This window comes from Aphelocoma coerulescens, chromosome 11, assembly GCF_041296385.1.
Source record: "Aphelocoma coerulescens isolate FSJ_1873_10779 chromosome 11, UR_Acoe_1.0, whole genome shotgun sequence".
Classification (NCBI taxonomy): Eukaryota; Metazoa; Chordata; class Aves; order Passeriformes; family Corvidae; genus Aphelocoma; species Aphelocoma coerulescens.
In genome coordinates, this window is record NC_091025.1 from 2,202,556 (window position 1) to 2,228,551 (window position 25,996).

A 25,996-nucleotide genomic window follows, 5' to 3' on the forward strand; every position below is an offset into this window, starting at 1 on the left:
GAGAGAGCCAGACTTCCCGGCTCCAGATGGAGATTTTGGGATGGGAGGATGGATGGATCACCCCTGAGCACCGGCAGGAGGAGCAGGAAAGCTCCCACCAGCGGGAGGGGAGGTTGGGAAAGGCTGGGATGGCACGGGACAGAGGGAATGGTGGTGGCACACTCCGAAAAAAAAGGCTCTGGAAGGCACATTTCAAGAGAATTAAGGAAAAAAAAATACTCAAACCGTTTAATTCTGGGAATAAAACCCCCTCAATGTGTTTGTTGCTGCCCAAGAAAGCAAATTACAGAGAAGCATGGAAAATGTGGTGGTCAAAAGGGCAAATCCAAGTTTCCCTGTCACGTTCCGGGGGGAAATCATTCCCAAGGCAGCTGGGAGAGCTGGTGGGGAGCAGGTGCCCGTGGCCCAGCTGGGACATGGAATGCACGAGGTCTCCCAAATTCATGGAGATAGGGCTGGAGCCAGTTCCCATTTAGCTCATTGCTCCAGGCACCTGTGCCAGGGCCTTCCCTACCTTTATATTTTTGGATTTACAAATTCACCAAGGAATCTTTTGCCATTTTACACTGAAGTTCCATTTTTTTAATCCAAGTAAGCAGGAAAAAAGTATCCCAGGCTCTGTCCTTGGGTCCTGTGCCTTGCCTTGGAGTGGCCAAAAGGAGTTTTGCTGGAGAACTGAATTCACAACATGGAAAGATGTGAAATCTAGGTGGCTTGGGGGACAGGGATGTTTCTGGGAGAAACAGCTCAAACCACATCCCTGAGCTGGGTCATTCCCAGTGGAGAAAGGTGAGAGCATCAAATGCCAGGATTGTCTCCAGCTCACCTTATTCCCACCATCCCAAAAAGGTGCTTGGATTTCCTTATTTTATCCCTGTTTTTGCTGAACAAAAAATGCCAAGAAAATCCAACTGTCGACTTGAAAAGGCTGGGCCAGGTGGAGCTGGTACCCAGAGGCACATCTGGCACCATCAGCCAGGATGATCCCAGCATCTCTCTGGCCAAGGAAAACATGGAATAAGCAGGGCCAGGCAGATTCCTGCATTTCCCTCCTGGTGAGATTCCTTCCTCTTAACTTCGTGCCCCCCAGCAAGGGCAGAGCTGATGGGCTTTGCATCGAGATGATGCCCTGGATGTTATTTACAGCTGGCCAGAAAATCAACATCTGCAGAGGGAGCTCATCCCCGGCCATCTGTCACTGGGAATGGAGCTCTGCAGGAGGCAGGTGAATGGCACAGCCAGGCAGAACCTGCCCATCCCGGTGCAAAACACTGGGATTTGCCTTGGGAAAGGGTGGCTTTGAGGCCACTGTCCCACCTGAGGTTTGGCCTCTCTCCAGAGTGGTCGCTTGTCACTCAAAATGGGCAGTGCTGGGACAGGGATTTACTCCCAGGATGAAGCCAAGCTCCGGGAAATTCCCTCTCTTAAATCAGACACGGAGGGAAGAGCAAACTCCAGCTCCAGGGATGGATTTTCCCCTTTTCCTATAAACAGGGGAAGGCAGGAGACAATTGCAGAGCTGCTCTGAGCATTGTTACCTTCTGGAAAGGGCTGCAAAACCTGTGGGAAGCCACTCAGAGCAGGATTTGGGAAGAGCTCACTCAGGGAAGGGAAAGGAGTGAGCAGGGGGGATGTTCCTGCTTTCCAGCTGGGGTGCTTTGGATAGGGCAGGTTTCCATGATTTTGCTGGATCATTGCCATGTCGATCATGGGAAACGCACACAGCGGGAGTGGGAAAGGCTGCGCCCCCTCTCCATCCCCTGCCAGCCCTCCCATCCCGAAGGCACAGCAAACATCCCTGTAACCCCGGGCAGAACCAGCTCATTCCAAACCAGCCCGCCACTTCCAGGCGGGAGGCAAAACAGGTTGGAAGAGATCCCTAAAAATCCTTGGAAAAGCAAAACAAAATAAATAAAGGAAATAAAAAACCCAAGGAAAAGCAAGCAAAGGCACAAAACCTCCCAGGAAGCCGGGCAGCAGCGCTGGATCATCCACACACTGCAGCTTCTCCAGGCTGGATTAAGGCAGGAATGGAAGAGCAGGAGAGCCCTCCATGGATGCTGCAGTCGGAAAGAGATTTTGGAATGCACAGCAGGCCAAGCCCAGCTCCTGGAGCAGCCGTAGCTCAGCCTGGCCGTGGGCAGTGCTGGCCTTGGCTGGACACGCTGCTGCCCGGGCTGATCCCGCATTCCGGGCACTGTGTCCGGGCAGGGCCGGCTCCAGAGGCGGCACCACGGGACCCTCACGAGCCCAGCGCTGCTCCCGAGGCCTGGGAATTCCAGGGATTGGGAGGAAGCTTGGGGGTGGGTCTGGATAGGTGGTTTGATGGGATATGATCCATCTGCATGGAGTCATCAAGGAGAGGGGCGGGAACACACAGTCCTGGCATGGCCACGGCAGCGGGGTTGGAATGATGAGCTTGGGATGAGCTTTAAGGTCCTTCCCAATCCCCAAAAAACCATTCTGTGATTCCAGGATTGCTCCCAGCCCAGCCACAAATTTGGAATGACCTTTGTGGGATGGATGGATGGATGGAGGGAGGGAGGGAGGGAGGGAGGGAGGGAGGGAGGGAGGGAGGGAGGGAGGGAGGGAGGGATGGATGGATGGAGGCTGTCAGAAAACGCCTGGCTCCAGGTGGACACTGGGCACTTCCTCCTGCCCCAGGCTGAGGGACAAAATGTAGAGGATCCAGTGGACCATCAGCATCCCACCCTGGCCTCCATCACCAGGAGGCTCCCAAAACATCCCATTCCTCCTGGCTGGGCTGATGGTCCCACAGGATGGAGGAGGGATAGGACTCTCAAAGCCAAAGGTGCCAAATGCAGCACGGGGACAGGAGCTCAACCAGGCCAAGGGAGCTGAGGGAGCCTCTGCTCTGCCTCCAGGGAATCCCTCAAATCCCTCTGAGGAGCCACCAGCACACCGCAGCCCCTTGGGAATCATTAGAGGCTTTTTTTCCTACAGCCAAGGGAAAAGGGCTCAGAAGAAGAGAATTTGGGGAGTTCAGGCAAAAAACTCTAGGTGAGGGGGGGTGCTGACAGCAAAGCAAAGCTGAGCTGGCTGTTGAATTTCAGCTTCATTTGGATGAAACTGAAAACTCCTTCCGAAACTCCATCTAAAAAGAAGGAGTTAAACCAAATTCCAAAACAAACCACACCAGAACCACAAGGAAAAGTCTTTTTTCCTTCCCTGACCCTTTGCCCCCTTCGGGTTTTGGCCGAAACTCTTTGGCAGCTTCTCAAGTTTTGGTCACCTCAAGCAAAACAGACTTTTGGCAACTGAACTTTCCAGGCAATTTTTTTTTTCCCTGCTGATGGAGGCACAAAAGTCGGAAAGAGGCAGTGAAATGTTGTCCCTCCCTTTCCCCTGGTGATGGAGAGGGAAGATCCACGAACTTCCTCTGTTTTAACCCAACAGCAAAATCCGCCCCAGTTCTGAGCAATCAGCACAAAAACCTCATCCAGAATAGAGCAAATTCTCATTGAACTGAACTTAAAATTTTATTTCCAGCCCAGCCTGGCCTCGGGCCAAGCCAAGGAGTTGGAATGGCCTCGGGGGCACCGTTGGATGCTCTCCAGCTGCTGGAGGAGAGAGGGTTGATGTCCATCCTCGCCCTCCAGGACCCTCCACCGCCTCCAGCCCTGTGAGGTAGGAGAGAGGCTGCTTTTCTGGGTGATGTGACAGGGTCTGAGGGATGGAAAGCTGTGTTTGGATCACCAGGATGCTTGGGAAGGGAAAACATCTGTGTTTTGCTCCCTGGAGGGTGACACACAGGGACAGGATGGGGCCGATTCGGGATGTGGTGGCAGTGGGGCTCTGCTGTCCCGGCTGGAAGCGAGCTGTGGCAAAGGGAAGCTGCCCTCCATGGAAAAGGGGGGTTGGAGATGGGCTAAAATTGAAAAGTAGGTCCCACTGGATGCGGGGCTGAGCACCAGACACGGCCACCATGGGATTTTAGGGTGTTCAGCACCCTGGAGAATTGGGACTTTCTTAGTCACAACTTCAAAGGGATAATCGGTCGGATCCATGGGTTAAATCCCCCTGGGATTTTCAGGGGGGAAATTTGCTTAGCAGGGTCTACGGTCAAATCCTTTAATTTCCTGGATTAGGAAGTCAGGACAGCTTGTCATTTGTCCTGTGGGGAGGAGGTGACAGAAACCTCATTGCGTGGGGCTTTTCAAACCAAGTGCAAGAGCTTGGAGAGGCTGCGATACTCCAGCCCATTCCCTGCAGTTCCCGGCATCCCAAACTCGGGGGGAAGGAAAAGCAGCAAGGAAAAGACTCAATAAGAGGAGCAGGCAGCCTCCCTTTGCGCCGCACTGCCCTCGCCTCCTGCCCAGCGCTCCGGGGCAGCCCCTTCCCATGGAAGCGGTGCCTGCCAGGAGTGAATCACCTCCCGTCCTCCCCGCCTCGCTGCCAGCCAGTGCCACCCCTCCCTGTCCTTTTCCATCTGCTGTCCCTGCACAGGTGACCGCGGAGCAGGCGCTGCTGGCACCGCGCTCCGGCACCGCTCTCCCATCCCGGCTCTGCCACCGGCTGTTTCCTCCTGCATCCCAAATCCCTTTTCCTGCTCCATTCTCTGGCAGAACCATCCCTTCCAGCTGCGCTTTGCTGCGGGTCTGCCACGACACAAACCACACGGATTTGGGAGATCTTCCCTGTCCATCACGGGGAGCAGGACAGAGGCAGCTGGGACAACGCTGAATCCAAGGGCTGGGAATCTCTGCTCTGCCTGTGCCGTCTCTGCACAGCCCAGCAAAGTTGGGAATGCTTATAGGAATGTTTGTCACACACCTGGGCCATGGATAGGGGGTGTTTTGGCTCATATTTAGCTCAACGGAGAAGGAAGGGGGTGGGAATGGCCAAGTTGGGTTCAGTAGTGGTGGGTGAGGGATGGGAGTGCAATAAAAACCAAAACCCCACTGAGCTGAGCTGCTCTCCCAGAAGACACAAAAGACCCTGCTGAGGTTTTTCCTGGCAAAGCTTCATTCCTACAAAAGGCACTTCATTTTCCAGCCTACCCATGCCCGTGGATGGACACACCCCGTGGTGGGGTGGCTGTTGGGGACACACTGAGCTGGCCCTGTGCAAGCCCAGAGGCCGCTCCTGACTTTTGACACGGCCACAAAAGGGCTTAAGGCTGCAAATCCCGTCTGAGCAGGAAGTTATTAAATTGGCATTGCAGGAGCACGTAAACAGTCACGGTGCCGGCATCACATCCCGCAGGAGCCGGCCACGGGCAGGGATGGAACGCTCCGGGATGGCTGGTCCTTGGGTGGCCTGGGCTGGAGGTGGAAATGTGCCCGCCGTGAGTCAGAGGTGCCCTTGTCACCCCGGCTGACAGGGACACACCGCCAGCAGGAACAACAGCTGATCCTAATCTTATCCCCTGACCCTTGCCAGCATGGGCAGGAGCAGGGAGGGAGGCGGCGGGGAAGTGGCAGGGAAGGAGGGAATGCTCAGCTCCGTCAGCAGCAGAGCCTGTTGGGGGCTGCCAGCCCAGGCTTTGCTCCCTTTGGACTGCACAGGGAATGTCTGGGGGAGAGAGGGCTGGAGGGAACAAGGAGACAGTGCTGTGAAGAGAATCACCTCCTGCTCCAGCTGCTCTCAGCCTTTGAGTCACCCCCATCCATCCCCTCCGTGTTTTCCTCCCTGTCTCTTTGTGTCCCTTAAGGAAAGGATGGAGAGGCCGGGAAAGGATGGAGGGAGCAATTCACCCTACACGAGACCCGGTGATGCCCTCGGTGACCCCATCAGTGCCTAGCTCATGGGCTGAGGTGACTCCTGAAAATCCCGAGCACCAGCTGGCTGCAAGGGCCTCAGCAGGGAACAGCAGCACTTCTCCAAGGGGCCATAAGCAGAGGAATCTGGGCTCAGAGCTTCCCAGAGAGGAGCTGGTGGGAGACCCTGCCCACCTGGGCATCAGCCCAGCCCCATTCCTGCAGCCAGTTCAGCTCTGCCCCATCCTGGCTTTGTTTGTCCCTGCTATCTTGACCTGAGGAAGGGGACACAAAACCCTTTTGGGGCCCTTAACCCCCACCCCTCCTCCTCGTCCCTCTCCATCCGCATCAGGAGTCCCTCAGGCAGCACAAGGCGGGATTAGGGCGAGACTAATGCGGGGTCCCCCCAGGCACCCGAAAAGCAGCAGCAACCCAAAATCAAAGGCAGCCCAGACAATGGCAGAGCTGCAGGCTCAGGCCTGGCAGAGCATTAAGCAGCAGCATTACCGGGGCCAGGGAGCGCCGGTGGGGACATTACCGCCACTCGCAGCGCTCCGGTATGCGCCTGCAGCAGCTTTGCTTTTCTCTGGGTTTTGCCCAGGCTGCGTTTCCATTTTTCTCGAGAAAATACCTGTTTGGCTCTAAGAACCTCCTGCACTTTGCTGCTCAGCTCTCAGGGGCTTTTCCTGCCTGCCTGCTCCCTGTCCGACGTCAGCCGCTGCCGATGCTTCGCCCTCGCTGCAGCATCCTGAGGGAGCATCCAGGCTGAGTCCAAACATTCCCCTTCTCCCCTCCTTGCTGCCAGGTTGTCTTTATTTGCTTCCTGCTCCTATTTTCCTCCAGTTTCCCTCTCTGAATTTGAATGACACTGAGCTAATTTGCAGCCCAGCTCCTCCTGAGACCGTGGAGCTTTAATTATATTTTTCTCCTGGTTGGTGCAAGGCTTGGCTATAATTATGCCAGGAAGAGCATTACTTAGGACTGACCTGGGAGCAGCATTCCCTCTGGGAGCCAGCGTACTGGCTGCTCCCAGGAATTCTTATTTAAGGTGCTGGACAGCAGACTCCCACGAAGCTTGTGCTGGAGAGGAGCGGAGTGTTTGCCACATGCCACCATCCCTGGGACTCATCCCCAACACCAGTGATGGTCCCTCCTCTCATAGCCAGCCCAGCTGCTAATTACAAACCCTTGAACTGTGGAAGCAGGAGGAAACCCTGGAGAGATTTAGGGTCTGCCTGCTTTGCTTTAAAACTCCCATCACCCATGCTGGAGAGCTGGAGTTGGCCCTGAGCTCCCCCCTGCCATTCCCTGTGCATCCATCCCCCACAGCAGGTGGCTGTGCCAAAATCCAGGGGCTGGGATGAGCTTCCTGGCCCACCACTTTTGTTGCCTGGATATTATATTTTAGTGGATCATGACACACCAGTGCCTACAGATAATTTGCCTGAGGTATCAATTAGCACTAATGAGATGGGAGTCTGTGTCCAGTACATCCTTTGTCCTTCCAGGGTGGCAGCAGAAGGAGTGGTGGCTCTTGGCTGATTTGAGAGGGAATGAAGGATCCCAGAGCACTGAGAGAACACTCTGAACATCCATTTTAAACTGGCTGGAAAAGAGTTCCCTCCTTGTCTCCCTCTGAAAACTGATCATGGAATCAAGGAATGATTTGGGTGGGAAGAGACCTCAAAGCCCATCCAGTGCCACCCCTGCCGTGGGCAGGGACACCTTCCCTATCCCAGGTTGCTCCAGACTTTCTCCTGGCCTTGAACACTTCCAGGGATGGGCCAGCTGCTATCAACAGGAGTTCCTCAGCTCTCTTTCACATCCCTCCTCCCCGTTTGCCTTCCCCTGAACAACTCCAGCGAATCAGAGCGAATAAAGCGTTCTCCCCTTTTAATTACAGCAAAGAAAATTTAGGAGAAACTCCTCTCGACCCTAAAAGAAACTCCTTAAACAAGCAGATATCACCGTGCTCTATCCAGACTCCAACAACTTTAGGAAAGCAATTTACTTGTCTCCAGCACACTGTGCTTTTAGCCTACTTCCCTCAGGAAACGGGGCTCACTCCTGTGATTGTGCTGTTTATGTATCTATATGCCATCACTCCCACACTAATAACTTTTGAGCGTGTTGGCCAATTCCAACCAGATCTGACAGAGCGGCAGAGTTTTCAAAAATACTGAATTCTTACAAATTTAATGAAAGCCGTGGGTGGGCACATATTTTTTTTTTTTCCCCCACCAAGGGAAAGGCTGCAGAGTGAACTCAGGATGATCAGACAGAAAGGAATACACACACACACACACACACACATGCACAGCCACACCAGGGCTGTGTAAAACCCCTGGGTGCTGGGAAATCGGAATTTATGTTGGCATTAGAAGGGGAATATTCCACCCCTGAGCCCCAAAACCTCAGGAATGGGCAGCAGGATTCTCCCCAGTTTTATTTGGTGGTATTTGGATGATGCAGTTTGGTGTGGGCACTGCAGGGGAGAGTTCCTTCATTAGGAGGCTTTAAAATTAATCAGACTAAGATTAATAAGAAAGCTTTTCTAGCTGGATCTAGGATGTAAAACCTTGCTCTGCTCTGGTTCTGCGGGCTCAGGGACTCTGCCAAAACCCTTGCAAGGCGGGAGAGCTTGAGCTGAGGGATTGGAGGTTTCAGACAAAGCGGTTTAAGGTAAAAGAGCAGAGATTTACATGGGAATATTGGGAAGGAATCCTTCCTGTGAGGGTGGGGAGGCCCTGGCATAGGTTGCCCAGAGAAGCTGTGGCTGCCCCATCTCTGGAAGTGTCCAGGGCCAGGTTAGGAGTGGGAAATCCCCACCCAAACCAGTCTGGGGTTCTGTGATTTTATGATTCGGGTTGGAAGGGACCTTAAAGCTCATCCAGTCCCACCCCCTGCCATGGGCAGGGACACCTCCCACTATCCCAGGCTGCTCCAAGCCCTGTCCAGCCTGGCCTCGGACACTTCCAGGGATGAGCCTGTCCCTGGACCAGCCTAATCCTATCCATCTCCATCCTCCACCCTCCCCCCTCCCTGCTGCTCTCCAGCAGAGCCCAGGACCACCCAGTCAGTGCAGGGCAGGGAGGTGTTCACACCTGGCATTCCTGACTCGATATTTTCCTTCTCTCCCATAATTAGAGGTGGAATATTATATGCCAAGAGCTCACTAAGCATCTTGTCCAATCCCACTCTCATGGTGTTCCAGGATCATTACCCCTTGGGGACGGAGGATGCTCAGGTTCTCAAACCCAGCAGACTGGAGCTCCACTCTTCCAGCATCCATCCCACAGCATCCTAGAGCTCCACACTTCCAGGATTCCAATCTTTCGAGGTATTCCCACCCATCCCCAGATAACAGGGAAAGATCTGGTCTTCCCACTCCTCTGCAGTCTGTTTCCTACCTGGCATTCTAGTGGGATTTTTCATTTTTTCCAACCATCAGCTCGAAAACATCATCAAACCCAAATGTGCTCCCCAAGCAGGCCCAGGAGGCTCATTCATATTGCAGATAAGCCCTTGGCAGACGTGCTGATAAAGATTTCAAGTGTGACTCTGCATACAAATATTCCAGACCCAACAATTAATCCAGCACAGGAGGCTCAGGAGGTACCTGGGTTTTTCCCTTAACCCCAGCCCTTTTTTCCTGGCTGCTAAATATAGCTCTTGCTCAGAAAACAGAAAGGAATGACATGCTCTAATAAACCATCCCAAAATGTGAGACAAAGAGCCCTGAATTCTCCAGAGGAGCTTTTCCTCCTCGCCTCGCCACTGGTCCGGGAGGTTCCTGCAAGGCACAGGGCTCCAGGTACTTTTTGGGAGCCAGCTACAGGGTGCTTGAGCTGGCCCTGCTTTGAGCTGGGACCTTATTTCAACCTAAATTAGACATGGCTCATTTTCCCCTTCTCTCCTGCTGGTTTTCAGCCAGATCAGATCCCAGCTCTGGATCTCTGCGCAGTTCCAGAGGGCTGCAGCCTGTGCAGGGAGAAGGGGCATTACTGGGCACCCAGATCTGCTGTTTTCCAGCAGAGCCTCAGCCAGGGCAAACCCTCCCTAGGCATCAGCCACATATTTGACTTGTTTTCCTCTCCACATCCCTTTTGGGAATGGAAATAACTGGGAATCCTCGCAGCACAGGTCAGCCCTGGGATGGTTTCTCTTGGCTATGAGTCAGGCAGAGGGTATGGGCAAAGAGCACCTCAGGAGCTCTTCTGCTCAGGATATCACCCTGCTTATCCAAGAGGGAAGGGGAAAACGGGATGAATAACCCAATATTCCCTAAGTGACAGCTCTCAGCCTGTGAGCCCCACATGTGCAGTCCCACCATGGTGCCACCACATCCTGCCCAGGCTGCCCCGCTCTGGTGACCCTGCCTGGCTGCCCTGCCTCACTTGGGGACATTGTGCATCCCCAGCCTACTGGGAATTACCAGAGAGACAACTGGGCTTGGATCCACCCCGTTTTGAACAGCACCCCAAGGCTTGGGCAAGCCCAAGGCTGCTGCTCCTGCTGTGGGCCCCAGGTAGCACCAACCTGCAGATGCCCACCACGAGTCGCTTTCCTCCAGCAGCTTCCCTGCTGCAACAAAACCCTTATCCCATTTATCCCAAGTCCTCAGGGCAGGATCCCAGCTCAGACACGACCTCAGGACGGGCGGGAACCCCCTTACCTGGATGCCGCGATCTCCGCTTTCTGCTTGGCGATGGTGGCCGCCCGCTCGGCCGCCTCCACGGCCCGATCCACCTTCTCCCGGATCTTGCTGGCGCGCAGCGGGATGAGGTTCTTCCTCTTGCCGCTGACCAGGATGTTCTGCTTGTACTTGCCCTCCTCCTTGGTGCCGTCGGGGAAGGTCATGCAGCCGTAGCCGTGGCGCTTGTTGTTGGCCCACTCGCCCTCGTACTTGAGCCCGTCCGAGCGCTGGCTCACGCCCGAGCCCGAGCGCTTGTCGTTCTTCCACTCGCCCACGTAGATCTCGGTGGTGGTGGCGTCGATGTCGTCTTCGATGACCGAGAGCTCGGCCTCGCCCTCGCCCAGGCTGATGGTGGAGTTGATGTCGCTGGCGGTGGAGCTGACCGTGCTCATGCCGGCCTCGCTCCGAAACGAGCTCTGCTTGCTCCGCTGGCTGGCCAAGGAGCTCTTGGACTCGGACTTGCGGAGCTTGAGCCCGCTCAGCAGCGAGCGCCGGAAGATGCCCTTCTTCTTGCTCTTGAGGATCTCGGCGTCGCTGTGGGCCATGAGGACGAAGCCGCCGCGGGACACGGCCGGGCTGCCGGCCACGGCGGGCGAGGCGTCGGGGTGCAGCGCCGTGCCGTTGGTGTGCTCGCTGCGCAGGGAGTTGATGGACGTCCTCAGGGGTGACCTGATGACCGCAGCCATGCCGTAGGGAACGCTCTGCCGGACGCCGTAACCCTGGCGCATGCCCCCGACCCACTGGCCCTGGTATGTCCCTGCGGAGAGGAGACAAAAGCAAATGGGGGGGGTCATGGTATCAAACTCCTCTGGGAGCCCTTTGCAGCTCTGGAATCCCAGTCCCATCTCCAGGACGAGGATTGCAGCGTCACGTTGTGGAGGGAAAACTGGTTGGATTGCAGGCTTGCAGTCCAGCTGCAGCACGGGAATATTAGAAACCAGCCAAGGAATCAAGGAACTGCCCCTTAGATCAATCCCTAAGCTGAAAGGGAAGGGAGCAGGGGCGTGGAATGGGGGAATGGTTATCCAGGAGCACATTCTGATGCCATCCGTGCTGCTGGCAGTCTCACAGTGGATGGATAATGTATAACAATACATTTATTTATACACACAGTGCCTTCGTCCGCTGTGCTGGGGAAGGAAGCGGCTCCATAGAAATAAAGGCCTCACGGGGAGAGATCCATTTGGATATTCCCCTTGGAATTGTGCCCCTGTTGGAGCTCCTACATTTGCGTGGGCACTTCCTGGACTTTCTTAACTGGTTGTTGGTGGCACGAAAAACACACAGTGCTCCACCGCAGCACTGGGGATGGGGGGACAAGGAACCCACCCAGCCCGGGGGGCACTGCTGGACCACAACAACCACCCTGTGCACCGAAATGGGGGGTGGGTGGTAATCTGCTTGGGGTTCCTAATCCCATCCCCTCCTGGAGCTCGGAGCTTGGCACGATTCCAGACCTTATCCCAGCTGGTTGAAACGCAGGGCTTGTTTTTATTCTTAGGTCGGCTTAACCTTCTTCAGACCTGCTCAAGATGCAGCGATTCACTGCTCGCCTAAGTCCTCCTGGGGCAGACTGAGGAGCCTGAGGATGGCTCCTCGCCGGACACTGGAGCTGCTGGAAGGCTGTGGCCAGTCCCAGCTCTGGGATGTGAAGAGCTGGGATGGGCATAGGCAGCACCTCGCAGCAGTGGGACCTCCCTTTGTGCCAGCCCCACTCCCACACGCCAAGGGAGTCTTAAAATAGACCTGCTGAAATAGTGCACCCTGCGTGAATCGAGCCAGTCCTACCCCAGGACTCCCTTAGGAATTTCCCTGCCCAGTTCTGGAGCTCAGAGGAAGCTCTGGAGAGGTGTCTGGGCTTGAGCAGCTCATGCTGAGCACAGGAACTGCTTCCTGAGAGTGTGAAACCAGCACCTGGCCCACATCTTGGGGTGTATTTTGGGGTGCTTCAGCTGTCTTTTAGCTGCCAGTGCTTTGCACAAATCCCCCAGGATTTAGGCATCCTTCCCAGCCCTCCAATGCAAGCAACACCCCCAAGGTGTTACATGATCTGGGTGACAGCTTGGTGCACCCCAAAAAAAGCCAGTCCCAAGGTGGACATCCCACAGAGACTGCCCTGGAGAAGGGACATGGAGAGGCAGGGGTAGGCAGGATTTACTGAGGCTTTACTGGATTAGCACTGGGATTAGGGCAGGCAGTGGGATTAGGGCAGGCACTGGCAGGGCAGGGAGAAGGATGGGGGACAACCTGTGAGATGCAGCTCGGGGGACACAGCAGACAGGTCCTGTGGGGGGTTTGAGCAGTGAGCCTGCCTTGTCCTCTGTGGTGTCCCCAAGAACAGGGAACAACCAGTGCCGTGCACCCACGGCTCTCCCCGTGCCTGGAATCGTGGCTGTGGCAGGGCAGAGGCTGCCAAGGTGTCCCTGCATTCCCTGGGGGCCTGGCAGCACCTCTCTTCCCTTTCTGGCTCCATCCCAGAGCATCTCAGCAGGACAATGGAGCAACTGGGGCAGAGATTCCTCCCAGAGCCCCAAGTTCTCCTGCAAAGGAGCCTCCAGGATGGCTTGGGATGTCCTCACACCGTGCTCAGCCTCCTGCTTCCCTAGAGATGGATTCAGTGGGTTTCAGGGAAAAATGCCAGTGTGGGCAAGGGCACAGGGAAAACAGGTCCTGCATGAGATCCACCAGAGCCCACCCTACCCAAGCCCTGATCTCCCTTTCCCTTGGCTGAATCCCTTGACTCGATCCCTGACCCCACACAGGTCCCTCGACCTCCTCATCTGCTGGCAAATCTGCAGCTGAAAAAGCTCCCTGGATGAAGCTGGAGCAGTGGGAAGGATCACAGCCCTGTGCTGAAAACCTGAGGGACTGGCAGGGAGCAGAACAAAGCATTCGGGGCTGGAGCGTGACGGCGCGGCCCGGCTGGAGCACCGGCGGCAAATTGGTCACAGCAGGTCCTGGCTGCAGCCTGTGTGTGTCCCCAGCCAGGCTGAGGTGCCCAGGACGCTGCCATCCCTGCCTGGCCTCCAGACTTGCTCCCGGAATGGCACAGCTGCCAGGAGCAGTCTCTGCATCTCCTCGGCATCTCCTCGGCAGGGTGGATTTTCCAGCCACTCCGTCCTGCTTGTCCCCTCCCAGCACCGTGGAGCAGCTCCCAACCCCCAGCTCTGCTTTCCTAGGTGTTGTTGCTTCCCTGCAGGAGGCAGCAGCATGGATTATCCCTAGGGATTGCCTCAGAGTCCGCGCTCATGTCCCTGTCAGCCACCAAGACATCTGGGCACCTTCATGGCCACCAGCAGATCAAAGAGCTTCCTGTCAGGGAGCTCAGTCCTTCCTCAGCTCAGCAGCGCTCCTTCCTTCCCCTGACTTCATTATGTTTTAAACCCCTTGATATCCCAGGATTTGGCCATGGATACCGGGAGGCTCCGGAGCCATTTGATCTGCATCACACGCTGCCACCTCCTCCCCGAGCCCTGCTCAGCTTAACCTCTGCCCCAACATTTGCAGATATGTGCACAAAGCTTGATCTCACACGGAGCCCAGAGACTCCTGCTCCCCGCAGAGGAAACAGGATTTCACAATATTCCCCTTCCCATGCCAGGATGGACCGGCTGCAGCTGCTCTGGAGCTCGGGAGATGGAAAGGGAATGTACAGCGGGAATGTACATGGTGGGGACGCCAGGATGGGGCTGGGAGTGATGGAATGAGCACTTCTGGTGGAACAGAATGATCTGCTGAGGTGCTGCATGGAGAATTCCAAGGATTTTGGTTCTGAGCACCTCACAGGGTCTGGAACACTGGAGGGGAACGTGCTTCCCATTGGGTTAGGAAGCAGGGAGAAATCCAAGGCAATCCTGGCCACAAACTGATTGTATTGCCCAAGCCAGAGAAGAGCCAAAGCCACCGTGATGGAGGAGAATCCCTGGGGACGAAAATGTCCCAACCTCTTCCCTCAGCCATGCAGGGCACTCCTATGGATGCCTCCGAGATGCCACAAATACCCATCCCACTTCTGTGCGGTCCTTTTGCACCAGGCAAAAAGGACAAAGAGAGAGAAGAAAGTCTTGGACATGGAAAGTCAGGATAAAGGGTGAGGAAGTGGCCATGTCCATGCTGAGCAGAGCTAAGGACAGGGCACAACCTGAGGCTAGGAAAATACAACTGGAGTCATCCCAAAAGATGGATTGGAGAAAATATTCCTACTTCAGAAATAACAGATGAAGTGTAAGAAAGGGAATGGGCTCCTGGGAAGGACAGAGATGGGATGGAAACACAGAGAGAAGAAAAGGGGCGATGCTGTTGGACATATTCACTGGTGTTCCTAATCCTGAATTTGGGGGTTTTGTGGCTCACTCCCCTTAGAGCAGGGCTGGCTTGTTTCCAGAAGTCCTGCAGGAATTGCAGTTGCCTTGAGGAGCGTGCAGAGCCCCATCCTTGGCCGGAGGCAGCGGGGCTGAGAGCAGAGAGCGGGAAGTCCCTGGCCTGGGAAGCATCACTCCTGATTCTCCAGCAGTGACAGGGAGCAGCACTTCCTCAGCATTTGGCTAAAATCCATCCTGGGAAGAGAGCTGAGAGTCTGCAGGGCAGCTCCTGGTGGCCCCATAGTGCCAAAATCCCCAAAATCGGGGCTGGCCCAGGTTTGCACCCTGCAGCAAAGCGAGGGGGGCTCATCAGGACCCTGCTCCAGGCTGGGTGCAGCCCCTGCACCTCCATATTCCCTGCTGGAAACAGGGACAAGGCAGCGGCATTCCAGCAGTTCAGCTGGTTTTTGGGAACGCTAATTAAGCTCCTGTTTGCAAAGCTCTCCATGAGGATCAGAGGCATCGCAGGAAGAACGACATCTTTCCATTCATTTCCAAAGAGATTTTGGGGATCTTCCTGGGGAGGAGAGGAGCGATCTCCAGCTCTGGCTCATTCCTCTGGGATCCAGGCACTGTGGGGATCCAGCACTGCTCCCTCTAGCAGACAAGGTCTTTCTTCTCCCTGGGGAGGGGCAACCAAGCCATGGTTTGCTGTTCCAAACTCAGGAATTTCCTGGACCTGGAGTCCTTTCCTGCTTACGGAGAGATGGTGAAACCCCACAGTGATGCCCAGGGCAATCCGGCTTTCACACAAATAAACAGCCCAAGGAGCTCCCTCAGGAGCAGCTGGAGTTTGAACAAACCCCAAGGGAGGATTTTGTGCTGCTCACATGGGGCTTCCTCTGGCTTAAGGTGGGATCATGCACTTGGATATAAACCTGGTCCATGTTGCTGGAAGGAGGAAAAAATCAGGATTTTTTGGGTTGGAATGATGTCATTTTCTTTTCCCCCTCTGCCCACACCCGAGATTTGGTGTTTTGTAGTTGCTGAGCCCTCTGGCCCCACTCCAGGAACACCATTAAGGAGAAGCTTTATGGCTGGTCTCAGGATTTTCCCAAACCCACACGGCCAGTTCTGTGTTCTGCAGCATGAATCCTTTGGGAAACACATGGATAAAGCCCACGGGAGGTTTGCACGGACCTGCCCTCTTCCAGTTCCTCGTATGGAGACATCCAAGCAGGAATTTGGGATGTTGTGAAGCACTTTGAGGCCACTGGAAGCACACGTGTGATTATCACAACCTGACCTCAAAAAAAGACAAATGTTTGGAAAAAATTCCTTCTCCATCCCTAACACTGAGTTAAAAACCCAAGCACACCCACCACGGTGGGTCAATATTCCCAGGTTAGCTAAAATAATCAGTGACAGGGACGCAGCTTCCCAGGTTTGCCTGGAAAATGGGAGCAGCAGGCTCCAAAGAGCTGGAGCTCCATCCCATCCTTGAAGCACAGCCAGATCCTCCTGGTCCAGCGACCGTGCTGGACACCAGCAGCATTCCCAACCTCCCAGCTCGCCTTCCCCACTCAGCAAAATCCCGGGAAGGAGGGTGGAGTGGTCCGAAGTGCCCCTCTACTTTTCCAAGCCAAAGTAATTAGGTTTTACAAATTGCTGGCTTATCTTGCAAAGGATCTTTCCTGGTGTGCTCAGCCCCCCTCTTATCTCTGGCCTCTGCAGCATATTAATTAAAGATGTCCGATGGCAATAATTAGGCCGGGCTCTTGAATTCCGACCGAAGGAGGGAGTTTTACAGATATCCCTTTCCAGCTGCTCGATATCACAAATCCCAGGAGGATTCACACACAAATCACCTCAGAAAAACCCATCCCAAAGGGAAGGAGTGCGGGAGAAGAGAGACAACTGGAGGGCGCTCATCCAGCCTCAGTCCGGGTGGGGTGACAGTGGGGACGTCCTCGCTGGCCATCCTGGGGAATCACTGGGAAAAATGTGCCCCTCAAATATCCTGGCCTGACTGTATGGGGACCTTAAAGTTCATACTGTTCCTGCCCCATGTGGCAGGGACACCTTCCACCATCCCAGGCTGCTCCAAGCCCTGTCCAGCCTGGCCTTGGACACTGCCAGGGATCCAGGGGCAGCCACAGCTGCTCTGGGCACCCTGTGCCAGGGCCTGCCCACCCTCCCAGGGAACAATTCCTTCCCAATATCCCATCTATCCCTGCCCTCTGGCAGTGGGAAGCCATTCCCTGTGTCCTGTCCTTCCATCCCTTGTCCCCAGTCTCTCTCCAGCTCTCCTGGAGCCCCTTTAGGCCCTGGAAGGGGCTCTGAGCTCTCCCTGGGGCCTTTCCCTTCTCCAGGTGAACACCCCCAGCTCTCCCAGCCTGGCTCCAGAGCAGAGGGGCTCCATCTCTCAGAGCATCTCCGTGGCCTCCTCTGGAATTGCTCCAGCAGCTCCACGTCCTTCTCACACTGGGAAGCCCCAGAGCCGGACACAGCACTGCAGGTGGGGTCTCAGAGGGGGAGAATCCCCCCCCTCAACCCCCTGGTCGCTGCATGGATGTGGGGACACATTTCCAGCCAGGACACCCTTCCTGCACTGTCCCTGCTGGCAGCAGGACACGGTGTGATGCTGGGTGACTTCCATGCCCTGCCCTGTCCCCAGCTGCTGCTCTCATCCCCCAAACCCTATCCTAAATCCCACACAGGCATGGCATGGATGGCTGGGAGATGCCACCCGCATTGCCCACCGTGGAATGTGGGAATCGGTGACGCTGCCTGTGTCCAACTCCTCCTGGATCCGGAATCCATGGCAAAATTACCCTCCCTCCAGCCCTGCTAAGGTTCTCCATCACCAAGCCATGCTAAAAACACAGTCAGATGCTTCTGCTGTGGCTGCTAATTTGCCAAAAATATGCTCTGGTAACTGCTTACACAGGGGAAGGAAGAAAGTATGGATTTTTGAGTATGCAAATCTAATCTGCAGGCACAAACACGTGACGGGTGTTAGTCATAGTGCTAATGCTGGGTGCATCCAGACACGGTGGGCACAGCCAGGGCTGGGCATCCAGGGAGGCGTGGAGGGAAGGAGAAGAGCACGAAGAGGATGAGAGCTGTCAGGGGCTGCTGTGCTCCTGCCTGGGTGCAGGATGAAGTCTGGTTTGAGGGTCAGTAAATAATAAAGAATTACAGCTCGTACTTGTAAAAGCAGGGAGCCTCCATCTAAAGGCATCAAGCAGTGGAGGTGCTGGGTTTGGATGAGGTTTGGAAGGGGTAGGGATGGGAGCAGGGCTGGCTGTGGAGCAGCCAGAAGCTCTGCAGGAGCAGGAGCCGGGGGCTGCAGGGAGGAGATGGATTTCTACAGCCTTATGCCTCAGCCAGGGAATCTGCCTCCTCCTCCTCGTCCTCCTCCTCATCCTCCTCTGGATGCAAATAACAACAAAAGTATTTCTGGCTGAAACACCACAGAACAGGGATTGCTCAGCCCTTCTCCATGGGGAAAATCACCAGGAAATCACAGGTGGCAAGAATGCTCCTCTGGGGGATTGAAGCCCCATCCCAAACATGGGGAAACATTTCTATCCTCGGTGCCTGTCCCAAGGATGCTCTGCAAGCAGCAGGATGAAGCCTCCTCCCTCACTGGGAAACATTAGATTAATTTCCTATGGAAATTAATGTTTTCCAAGGCATTTCAGATATTGGCTTCAAGGGGGAAAAATCTTGGTTTGTTCTCCAGGAATAACCAAGCCTATCCTGAGCATCCCCTCCCTCTTCTCATTGCTTCTGCATCTCCTGCTTCCCCTAACCTGTTGGGAAATGCTTTTTTCCAGCTAGAATTCAAGGAAAGGCTTCAAAAAACCAGAATAAAGACAATCAAATCTCAGCATCACTGATTCTGGTGGAGCTCATGGTGCCCTTCAGGCCAGTTGTGATTCCCCTTAAAGCTGCAGCTCCTGCAGTCAGGGAAAACACAACTTTTAAAAGGAAACAACCAAAGAAAGACATTTCTTGTTGTCTGTCCTGGGAGTGGGAAGGGGTGGCTTTGCCAGACACAGGGAAAGTCAAGGAAGCATCATCTCCTGGTGAAATGGGGCCACGGTTTTCCCAGGGCAACTGAATCCCTGTGGATTCAGCCGCCGGCTGGGGTCAAAAGCAGGATGAGGTTTTATCCCCAGGGATGCAAACCACCTTAGGATATTGCTCAGCACCTTTATCCAGAACAATGTGCTCCTCTCACAAAGCAGAGTGAAATGGGGCTAATGCTGATTTCCCTTAATCCCCCCGTGCTCTAATCCTGCCACAAACTCCAGGATCTCACCCATTCCTCAGCGGAGATCCAGGAGGAAGGGCTGATTCCCAACCTCTCCCAAATGAGGCTGAGGGTTTGGGGGGCTGCATCCCCCAGGAGGTGTGGGGGGTGCTCAGATGGGTGGGATGAGGCTGAGCTCCCCATGGATCAGGGGTAGGGGGCTGCTCCAGGGTGGGATGAGGCACGAGCAGGGTTTATTTATTGTGGAATAAATCACGGAAGCACAGAGTGGTTTGGGTTGGAAGGGACCTTAAAGCTCATCTCATTCCAACCCTCTGCCATGGGCAGGGACACCTTCCACTATCCCAGGTTGCTCCAAGCCCTGTCCAACCTGGCCTTGCATGCTTCCAGACCTTTATTCATTCCAGGGAAACACCTTGCAGACCCCAGGTGATGCCCTGAGCAGGAAATAATACCTTTGTAGTGCTTATCTCCTTCTGGAAATCAGCAAAATGAGGGGCCCTGCTCTGGCTGTTCACTCATTCATGAAAATTCATGATGCTCTGCTGGGTGCTGAGAGTGAGTGGAACCTCTTCAGGGAATAATGTTGGGAAAGGAGTGGCTGTTCTTAGGGAATGCTCATGCATCCATTGCAATTTTTAAGGATTTTTGGTTCAAAGGCCAAGAGGCCAAGAATCTGCCTTTGAAAAGCCAATATTAAGCCCCAAAATAGAAACAGTTGCCTTTCAAGTTTTGTTTTCTCCAAGCTCCCCAGTTTTTCTGTTAAAAAATACTTTAACTGTGAGTTAAGCAGCTGCTTGCAGGGCAAATGACCACCAAGACTCTCCTGTAACTACTGCAAACTCCTGCAAAAAAAATCCCTTCTTGCTCAGGAGTTCAACCAGTGCCAAAACCAGACCCAAAGAGACAAAAAATCTCACGAGGCAGCCACTAAACCCCAGTGTTTGCCCCCAAAAGACCATCCCCAAGCTCATCCTGCCCAGCTCCTCCATCTCCAAGTCATGCCTACATTAATACAGCTCATTCATCTACGTCAGCGTTACCTGACTCAAAGCATTCAAAATTCATCAGGTTCATTTTAAAATCGAGGCATTTTTAAACAGAAGGCATTTTTAGCTCTCGTCTGCTGCTTCCCGAGCCTGGAAGAATGACTTTTCTGCAATAGCCTGGGTGGAAACCTTGCTTCCAAACTGAAGCTGAAAATCTTGCAAAATCACATGATTCCACAAGCTGGAGCTTCTAAAGGGAAAAAAAAAAAAAAAAAAAACAACAAAAAAAACTGTTCAGCTCCAGGAGCAGATGTCACCCAACCACGAGGAGCCCCATGGGATATCAAATCACATGCAAATATCCTGAGATTTGCATTCAAAGCCATGAGAAACCCACCCCAGTGAAACGACATCAACATTGCACTTCGGGGCTGAAGTCACCCTCGGCTGTGGGTCAGGGAGAGGGGGTTGATGGGGTCCCCAAGGTTGGGGTCCTGCACAATTCCCTGGAGAATCACTCCCTGGATAAAAGATTTGGGAAGATGGAGTGAGGGTCTGAGGCCTGTCTGGCAATTTCTGTCTCATGTTCTTTTCTCCGAGGTCAAAATCCTTCTTCCTCTGTCCTGAGCTGTACCTGAAACTAAGCAGCATGTTCCAGTGAGAGAAGTAATTACCATGAGTTCATAGCATTTATTTTTAATGAGGCTGGTCAGAACCTTCATTTAGTATTTTGATTCATTTTTCTGGGCTCGGCAGCTCCTGACGTCTCCGGTTTTGCTCTCCTGGAACCACTGCAAGCAGCTTCTAGACCCAACTCAGACAGTGGGATGCTCCATCACCAAAATCCTGACTTTTTCATCAATTATCAGGTTCTGAGGGGTTGTTAGGACCAGCTCTGGCTGCGTCTGGGTGCTGCAGGGATGGGAGGATCGAGGATCAGGGTGCTCTTGTATTTGCTTGTTTCCGCCCACTGTTTAAAGTGCATCAACAATTCCTTCCCGGCAGCAAAACAAGGGAAGTGCTGGTACTTTTAAGGTAATTCTGACATCCGTGCTATGAATAGATCCTTATGGAAATTTGCCCTCGCTCGTCGGTTCCCTGTGCAGGAACCCAGGGGAAGGCCGGGGTGGGGAGAGGCACCAGGCCTCGGCCATCGTGGCACTGTGGAATCCGGGAATGCTTTGGGTTGGAAGGGACCTTAAAGATATCTCATTCCAACCCTCCTGGCTGGTGGTGGTTCATCCCAAACCACGGCTCAGCTCAGGTGAGGGGATACAGCTCCTTCCCAGACAGGCAGGTCCCACACAGCATTCCTGCTCCATCCCGCCGGAGCAGACCTTTATGCTGGCTTTTGGGAAATATTCCACATTTTCCCCTTCCTCAACCACTCCCAAGCCATTTGGTCGGTAGCTCCTGGTGCACCTGCTAAGAGAGGTGTCACCAGTGCCACTGCAGGGCTGGGAAAGTGGGACATGGAGCAGGACAGGCTGGCAGGGCCCCACCCCGGCAGCTCCCAGCGCTCTGCTTCCCTCTCCCCATGGCAGGAATATTTCCCAGCCCGGGCCAAGAAAACCCACTTGCCTACTCAGCCAGTGCTAACAATGCAAACACTAATTATATTTCCCTCACCTATCAAAGGATGATTCATTTTAGGTGAGTGGGCACGGAGATTACACAAGATGAACACCACCATGCGACCGCCCGGCCCTTTCGGGGTAGCCCTCCTGAGAAACAAGGATTTAGGGAGCATGTGGATATCCAGGATGGGGAGAGGACTGGCAGCAGGATGAGCCCGGTTCACAGCACACACCTCCAGCCTGTCCCATTCCCTCAGGGATGCTGGGCAGTGAGCACCTGGGATGGGGCTGGTCCCATCCCACAGCTCCTGTCTGGTTTTGGATCCCAGTTGTTCAGCTGGGAAGAGGTGGAGAGAGGAGGAAAACAGTGTTGCCAGGGATGGAAAGGGCAAAAATAGATTTGGGGCTTCCTTCAGCCACCCCATCTCCTCCACCCCCACAGCCATGGTTTCAGCAGCTCAACCCAAACCCAACACGGAGGATTCCCATGGGAAGTCAGCAGCTACAATCCCAGCTGTCCCTAGGGTGAAGTCACTGAGCATTCCCAAAGTATCCGAGGCAGGAACCAGCTGTGATGTCTCCTGATCTCCAGACCTGCTCGGAAGAGGGTCTCCACCCCTCTGCTCCAGATCCCCCCAGCTCCACTGCCAGCAGCCCCAGCCTCACATCGGTGCTGATCCAGGTGCATGCAGCCCCTTTCACCTGAAGCAAGGGAGCAATTCCCGCTCCCTCCCCAGAGCTGGGATGAATCAGACAAGTGCTCCAACTCCAGCATCCGACTGAAGCAATCCTTGGGAGCCTGGTTTATGTAATATCAGGGTGCTCTGGAGGGGGGCAGGGGGGTTTTTGGCAGGAAGATGAGGATATATCAGCACTGCTGGGGAGGTCTGAGGGAGTGAGGCCACGGGGACAACGGGACAGCGCAGAGGCCGCGTGGCAGCCGTGCCAGGGACACTCGGCTACGCGTGGGCTCCTGGGAGAGCGGCACGGCTGCCTTGGCTGATCTGGGCTCCGTGTTGATGGACATGAATCCCCCGGGCTGGGGGAGCGGGATTTGCTCTCCCTGGGGGTCAGGGAGCGCGTGGGAAGGGCGTGGGGGGCTCGTCGGCGTGGGGGGACAGGCGTGGGGCGCGCGGCGTGTGCGGCGTGGGAGGTGTGAGCTCGGCAAGCTGCGCGTGGGGGCAGCGCTGCCTGCGCCGGCTGCGGGGCTGGCGGGAGCCCCCGGGCCACCGTGTGCCACCCCCGACACCCAACGCACCCAGCGGTCCAGCAGCCACACAATCACCCCTCCCAACACAGCGCTGGGGCAGGGGGAGCTGTGCCCTTCCCCGCTGTTGTGCAAGGGAATGGGAAAACTGGAGCGAATCCGTGGATTCTGGGGCTCCCCGAGCCCCGCTGCGCATTTAGGGCCCCATCCCCTAGCCAGGGCTGGGGAGCTAAAAAAAATGATGTGCAAGGGATGAATATTTATCTGTGGGTGGCAAGTGACAGATGCTGGGGCGAGGATTCTTGGATACTGGAGGTAATAACTGGAATAGATTAATGAGAAACATCCTTCCCAACAGTCGCCTTGCCGGTGCCACCGCTCCCGCACACAGCGGCCTCTGGGACCCAAACACACAAAGTTCAGCGAGGCTTGGTGTCCAAAAGGCTGCCGATGCCCAAGTTTGGTGGTTTCCACCCAGAATGGAGCCAGGCAACTGGGAAAGGGATGTGGCCTCTGGGTGCTGGGAGCTGAGTTGGTGAAAGTGGCCTTTGAGGTGGTTCTGGCCCAGCTGAGGTGGGGGAAGCTGGTGTGGAGGAGCATCCACAGTTCCCAGCACTCTGCATTTCCCCAGAATGGCATTCCTTCCTCCTTGGAAGGTTTGCAGAGTCCCACGGGGACCATTTTGCCACAGACCCTACCCTTTCCCAGCACTGATCCTCCTCCCTCCTCCTGAAATCGCAAACACGCGACATCGCTCTTGGGTCCCCGAGCACCGGCAAGCCGGGCTGGCCTGCCAAGATGGAAGGAGAAGCTCTTTGCTTCTGGTAGGTTCTCAGAAAACGCTGAAACTGCTGCTAAGCCACCCCAGTGTGGGGACGCTGCCCAGGTTTCCCTAAAAAACGCTGTGCTGCAGAGGATGGGGAGCGTGCCGGGGCGGGGGCACGTGCGTGGCTGGGGACAGGGCCAGCCCTGCAACACCCAGCCCTCAGAGACCTGTAGTTAGTCCAGACTTGGGTCTGTCCTCCCTCAAACCTCCCAGGCAAGGGCTGGGTGCCAGGAGGAGACAGCACCCACGTTGGGAGCAGGCAGAACTCCCCCCACAGCCCCTCCTGACCACCTTGGACGTGGGAGACCGCGCAGATTCCCTGCCCAAGCTTTATTCTCGACTGAAGGACTGCTGGGATTTATCCATGCCTTCCAAACACACACCCAGCACATCCCAGCTCAGTCCCCAGCATCCTTCCAGGCAGCCTAAACAAAAGGTTGCAGCTCTGTTTTGCTTGGGGGGAAAACCACCGGCACGAAATTATCCTTAAAAATCCCGAGGTGGTTCCGCCTCTCCCTATGAGAGCACAGAAAAAGCAGCTGCAGGTGAGGTTGAACCTCTCCTCCCTGTGCAACCACAAAGCAGCAAACTGCTTTTCCAGAGCAAGGTCTTGCAGCACCTTTCGGGAAGGCTGCGATGGAGCTCCCCGACGCTGCAATTTCCTCACCGTAGCCGTATGGAAAACCATAACGTCCTAAAAATAACCCGCCAGCCTGCTTTAGGAGGCCACAATTCCCGGGAAAACAAGGGGCCAGTGGAGCCCAGTGCCCCTGGCTGCCGGCAGGTAGGCCTGCCTGGGATTATGGTGGCAATTCCGACTGTGGAAGTAGCCACAACCCAGGAGAGAGGATGATACAGCCACTTACAGCACAGCACCAGCTGTTTCTCCCAGTTCAGCCCTAAAGCTTGTTAGCCCAGCAATTTTTTTGGGTTTGATCGCTCCAATTGGGTTTCCTTGTTTTTCCTCTAATCCCAGTTTCCCCTCAGCATCTCGTTAAGCCGTGTTGACAGCAGAGAAGAGCTCTGGTGATCCCTCTGAGCCCCTACGCTAAGCATTAAGCCGTAAACTAGGAATGTAAGACTCTTGTCTGAATTAAAGTCTTTTCCCTGGCATTATTGAGCGTGGGGCTGCCTTTGGAGGGGCTGCAGGAGGTGCTGAGTCCCCCAGCCCTGGCTGGGAGCTCTGGCAGCACTGGAGCTGCCCCATCCGCCCCGGATCGCCCCACACACCCTCCCTCGCCTCCATCCTGCCCCGCGTTGCTCCCATGCAAATCCTACAGGTTCCAGTGGTGCAGTCAGAACTGCCAATCCCATGTGCAACTTGGGTTGTCTCCCCAAGGCCTGGCCCACTCCATGCTCCCACTCTGGGCCAGAGCTGGGTGTCCCCCCACCAGCACAGCCCATTCCACATCCCAAAAACATGCGTGAGGAGGGGAAGGAGGGAGGTCCCAGTGCCCAGAGACCCCACGGAACATATGGGGCTACCTGTGGCAAAGAGCTGGGCTGATGCCACGCTGGGCTGGTTCCTTCTCTCCTGCAGGGTGGGAGCATCCCTTGATCCAAGCCAGCAGGTTGCAAACTCCCAGACTCTAAGCCAAACCCCGTTTGAAGGTGCTCCCCACCACCCTCCACCCCACCTGCCCCAGCCAGGAAGAGATCAATGCATCACCTACCTCCATCTGAGTAGGTCTCTGTCCCGTAGCCATCCTGTAATCCATTGCTCCAGGTGCCTTCGTACTTGGCCCCGTTTCCAGTGCATTCCCGGACCCCGTACCGTCCCTTAAATCCATGGGTCCACTCTCCTTTGTACACCCACTTCCCTTTGCTCTCCATGCCAATGCCATGGCGCTTGCCCTGCGCCCAGGTGCCCTGGTAAGTGTTGCCACTGGGCCAAGTGTAGACCCCCAGCACCTCAAAGCCGTGACTCCAGGAGCCCGAATATTCACCTTGACCCTTCGGGCCGGTACAGATTCCATGGCCATGAGCCTTTCCGTCCTCCCAGCCTCCACAGTACGACCCTCCATCGTCAAAATTAAACCTTCCCCCACTGGACATGCATGTAATTCGGTTTGCAAATCTCCCAAAAGGTGAAAAAAAAAAAAAAAAAAAAAGAATAGGAGAATAGGAAGAAATGCAGGAAATAAAATGCGAACGATGACTTGGGGAAAAAGAAATAAATAAAAATTAAAAAAAATTAAATCAAATCGAACTCAATCGAAATCATGCACCAGATCCACGGAGCTGCTTAAGCCAGTTTCTTGTGATTATTCATTCTCTGGGAGTATGTTGAGGATCAGTTCTCTCTTCCCCTGCTGTGGAAACAGGATCATTAAAAAAAAAAAAAAAAAAAAATAGCAGCAAGAACAGCAGCAGCTATTGGGTTTTGGTGCAAACGACT

The 25,996-nt window shown here is 54.8% G+C and overlaps 1 protein-coding gene across 1 annotated transcript in view; it reads right to left on the reverse strand.

Annotated features, from left to right (window-relative positions):
- JPH3 (junctophilin 3) overlaps positions 1-25,653 on the reverse strand; it is a 48,509-nt gene extending 22,856 nt beyond the window's left edge. Inside the window, exons 1-2 of the mRNA XM_069026801.1 lie at positions 25,272-25,653; positions 10,396-11,173 (exon numbers count right to left, since the gene is read on the reverse strand). Coding sequence (XP_068882902.1) covers positions 10,396-11,173; positions 25,272-25,653 — 1,160 coding nt within the window. The remainder of the gene's footprint in view (positions 1-10,395; positions 11,174-25,271) is intronic.
- Between the last annotated feature and the right edge of the window lie 343 nt (positions 25,654-25,996).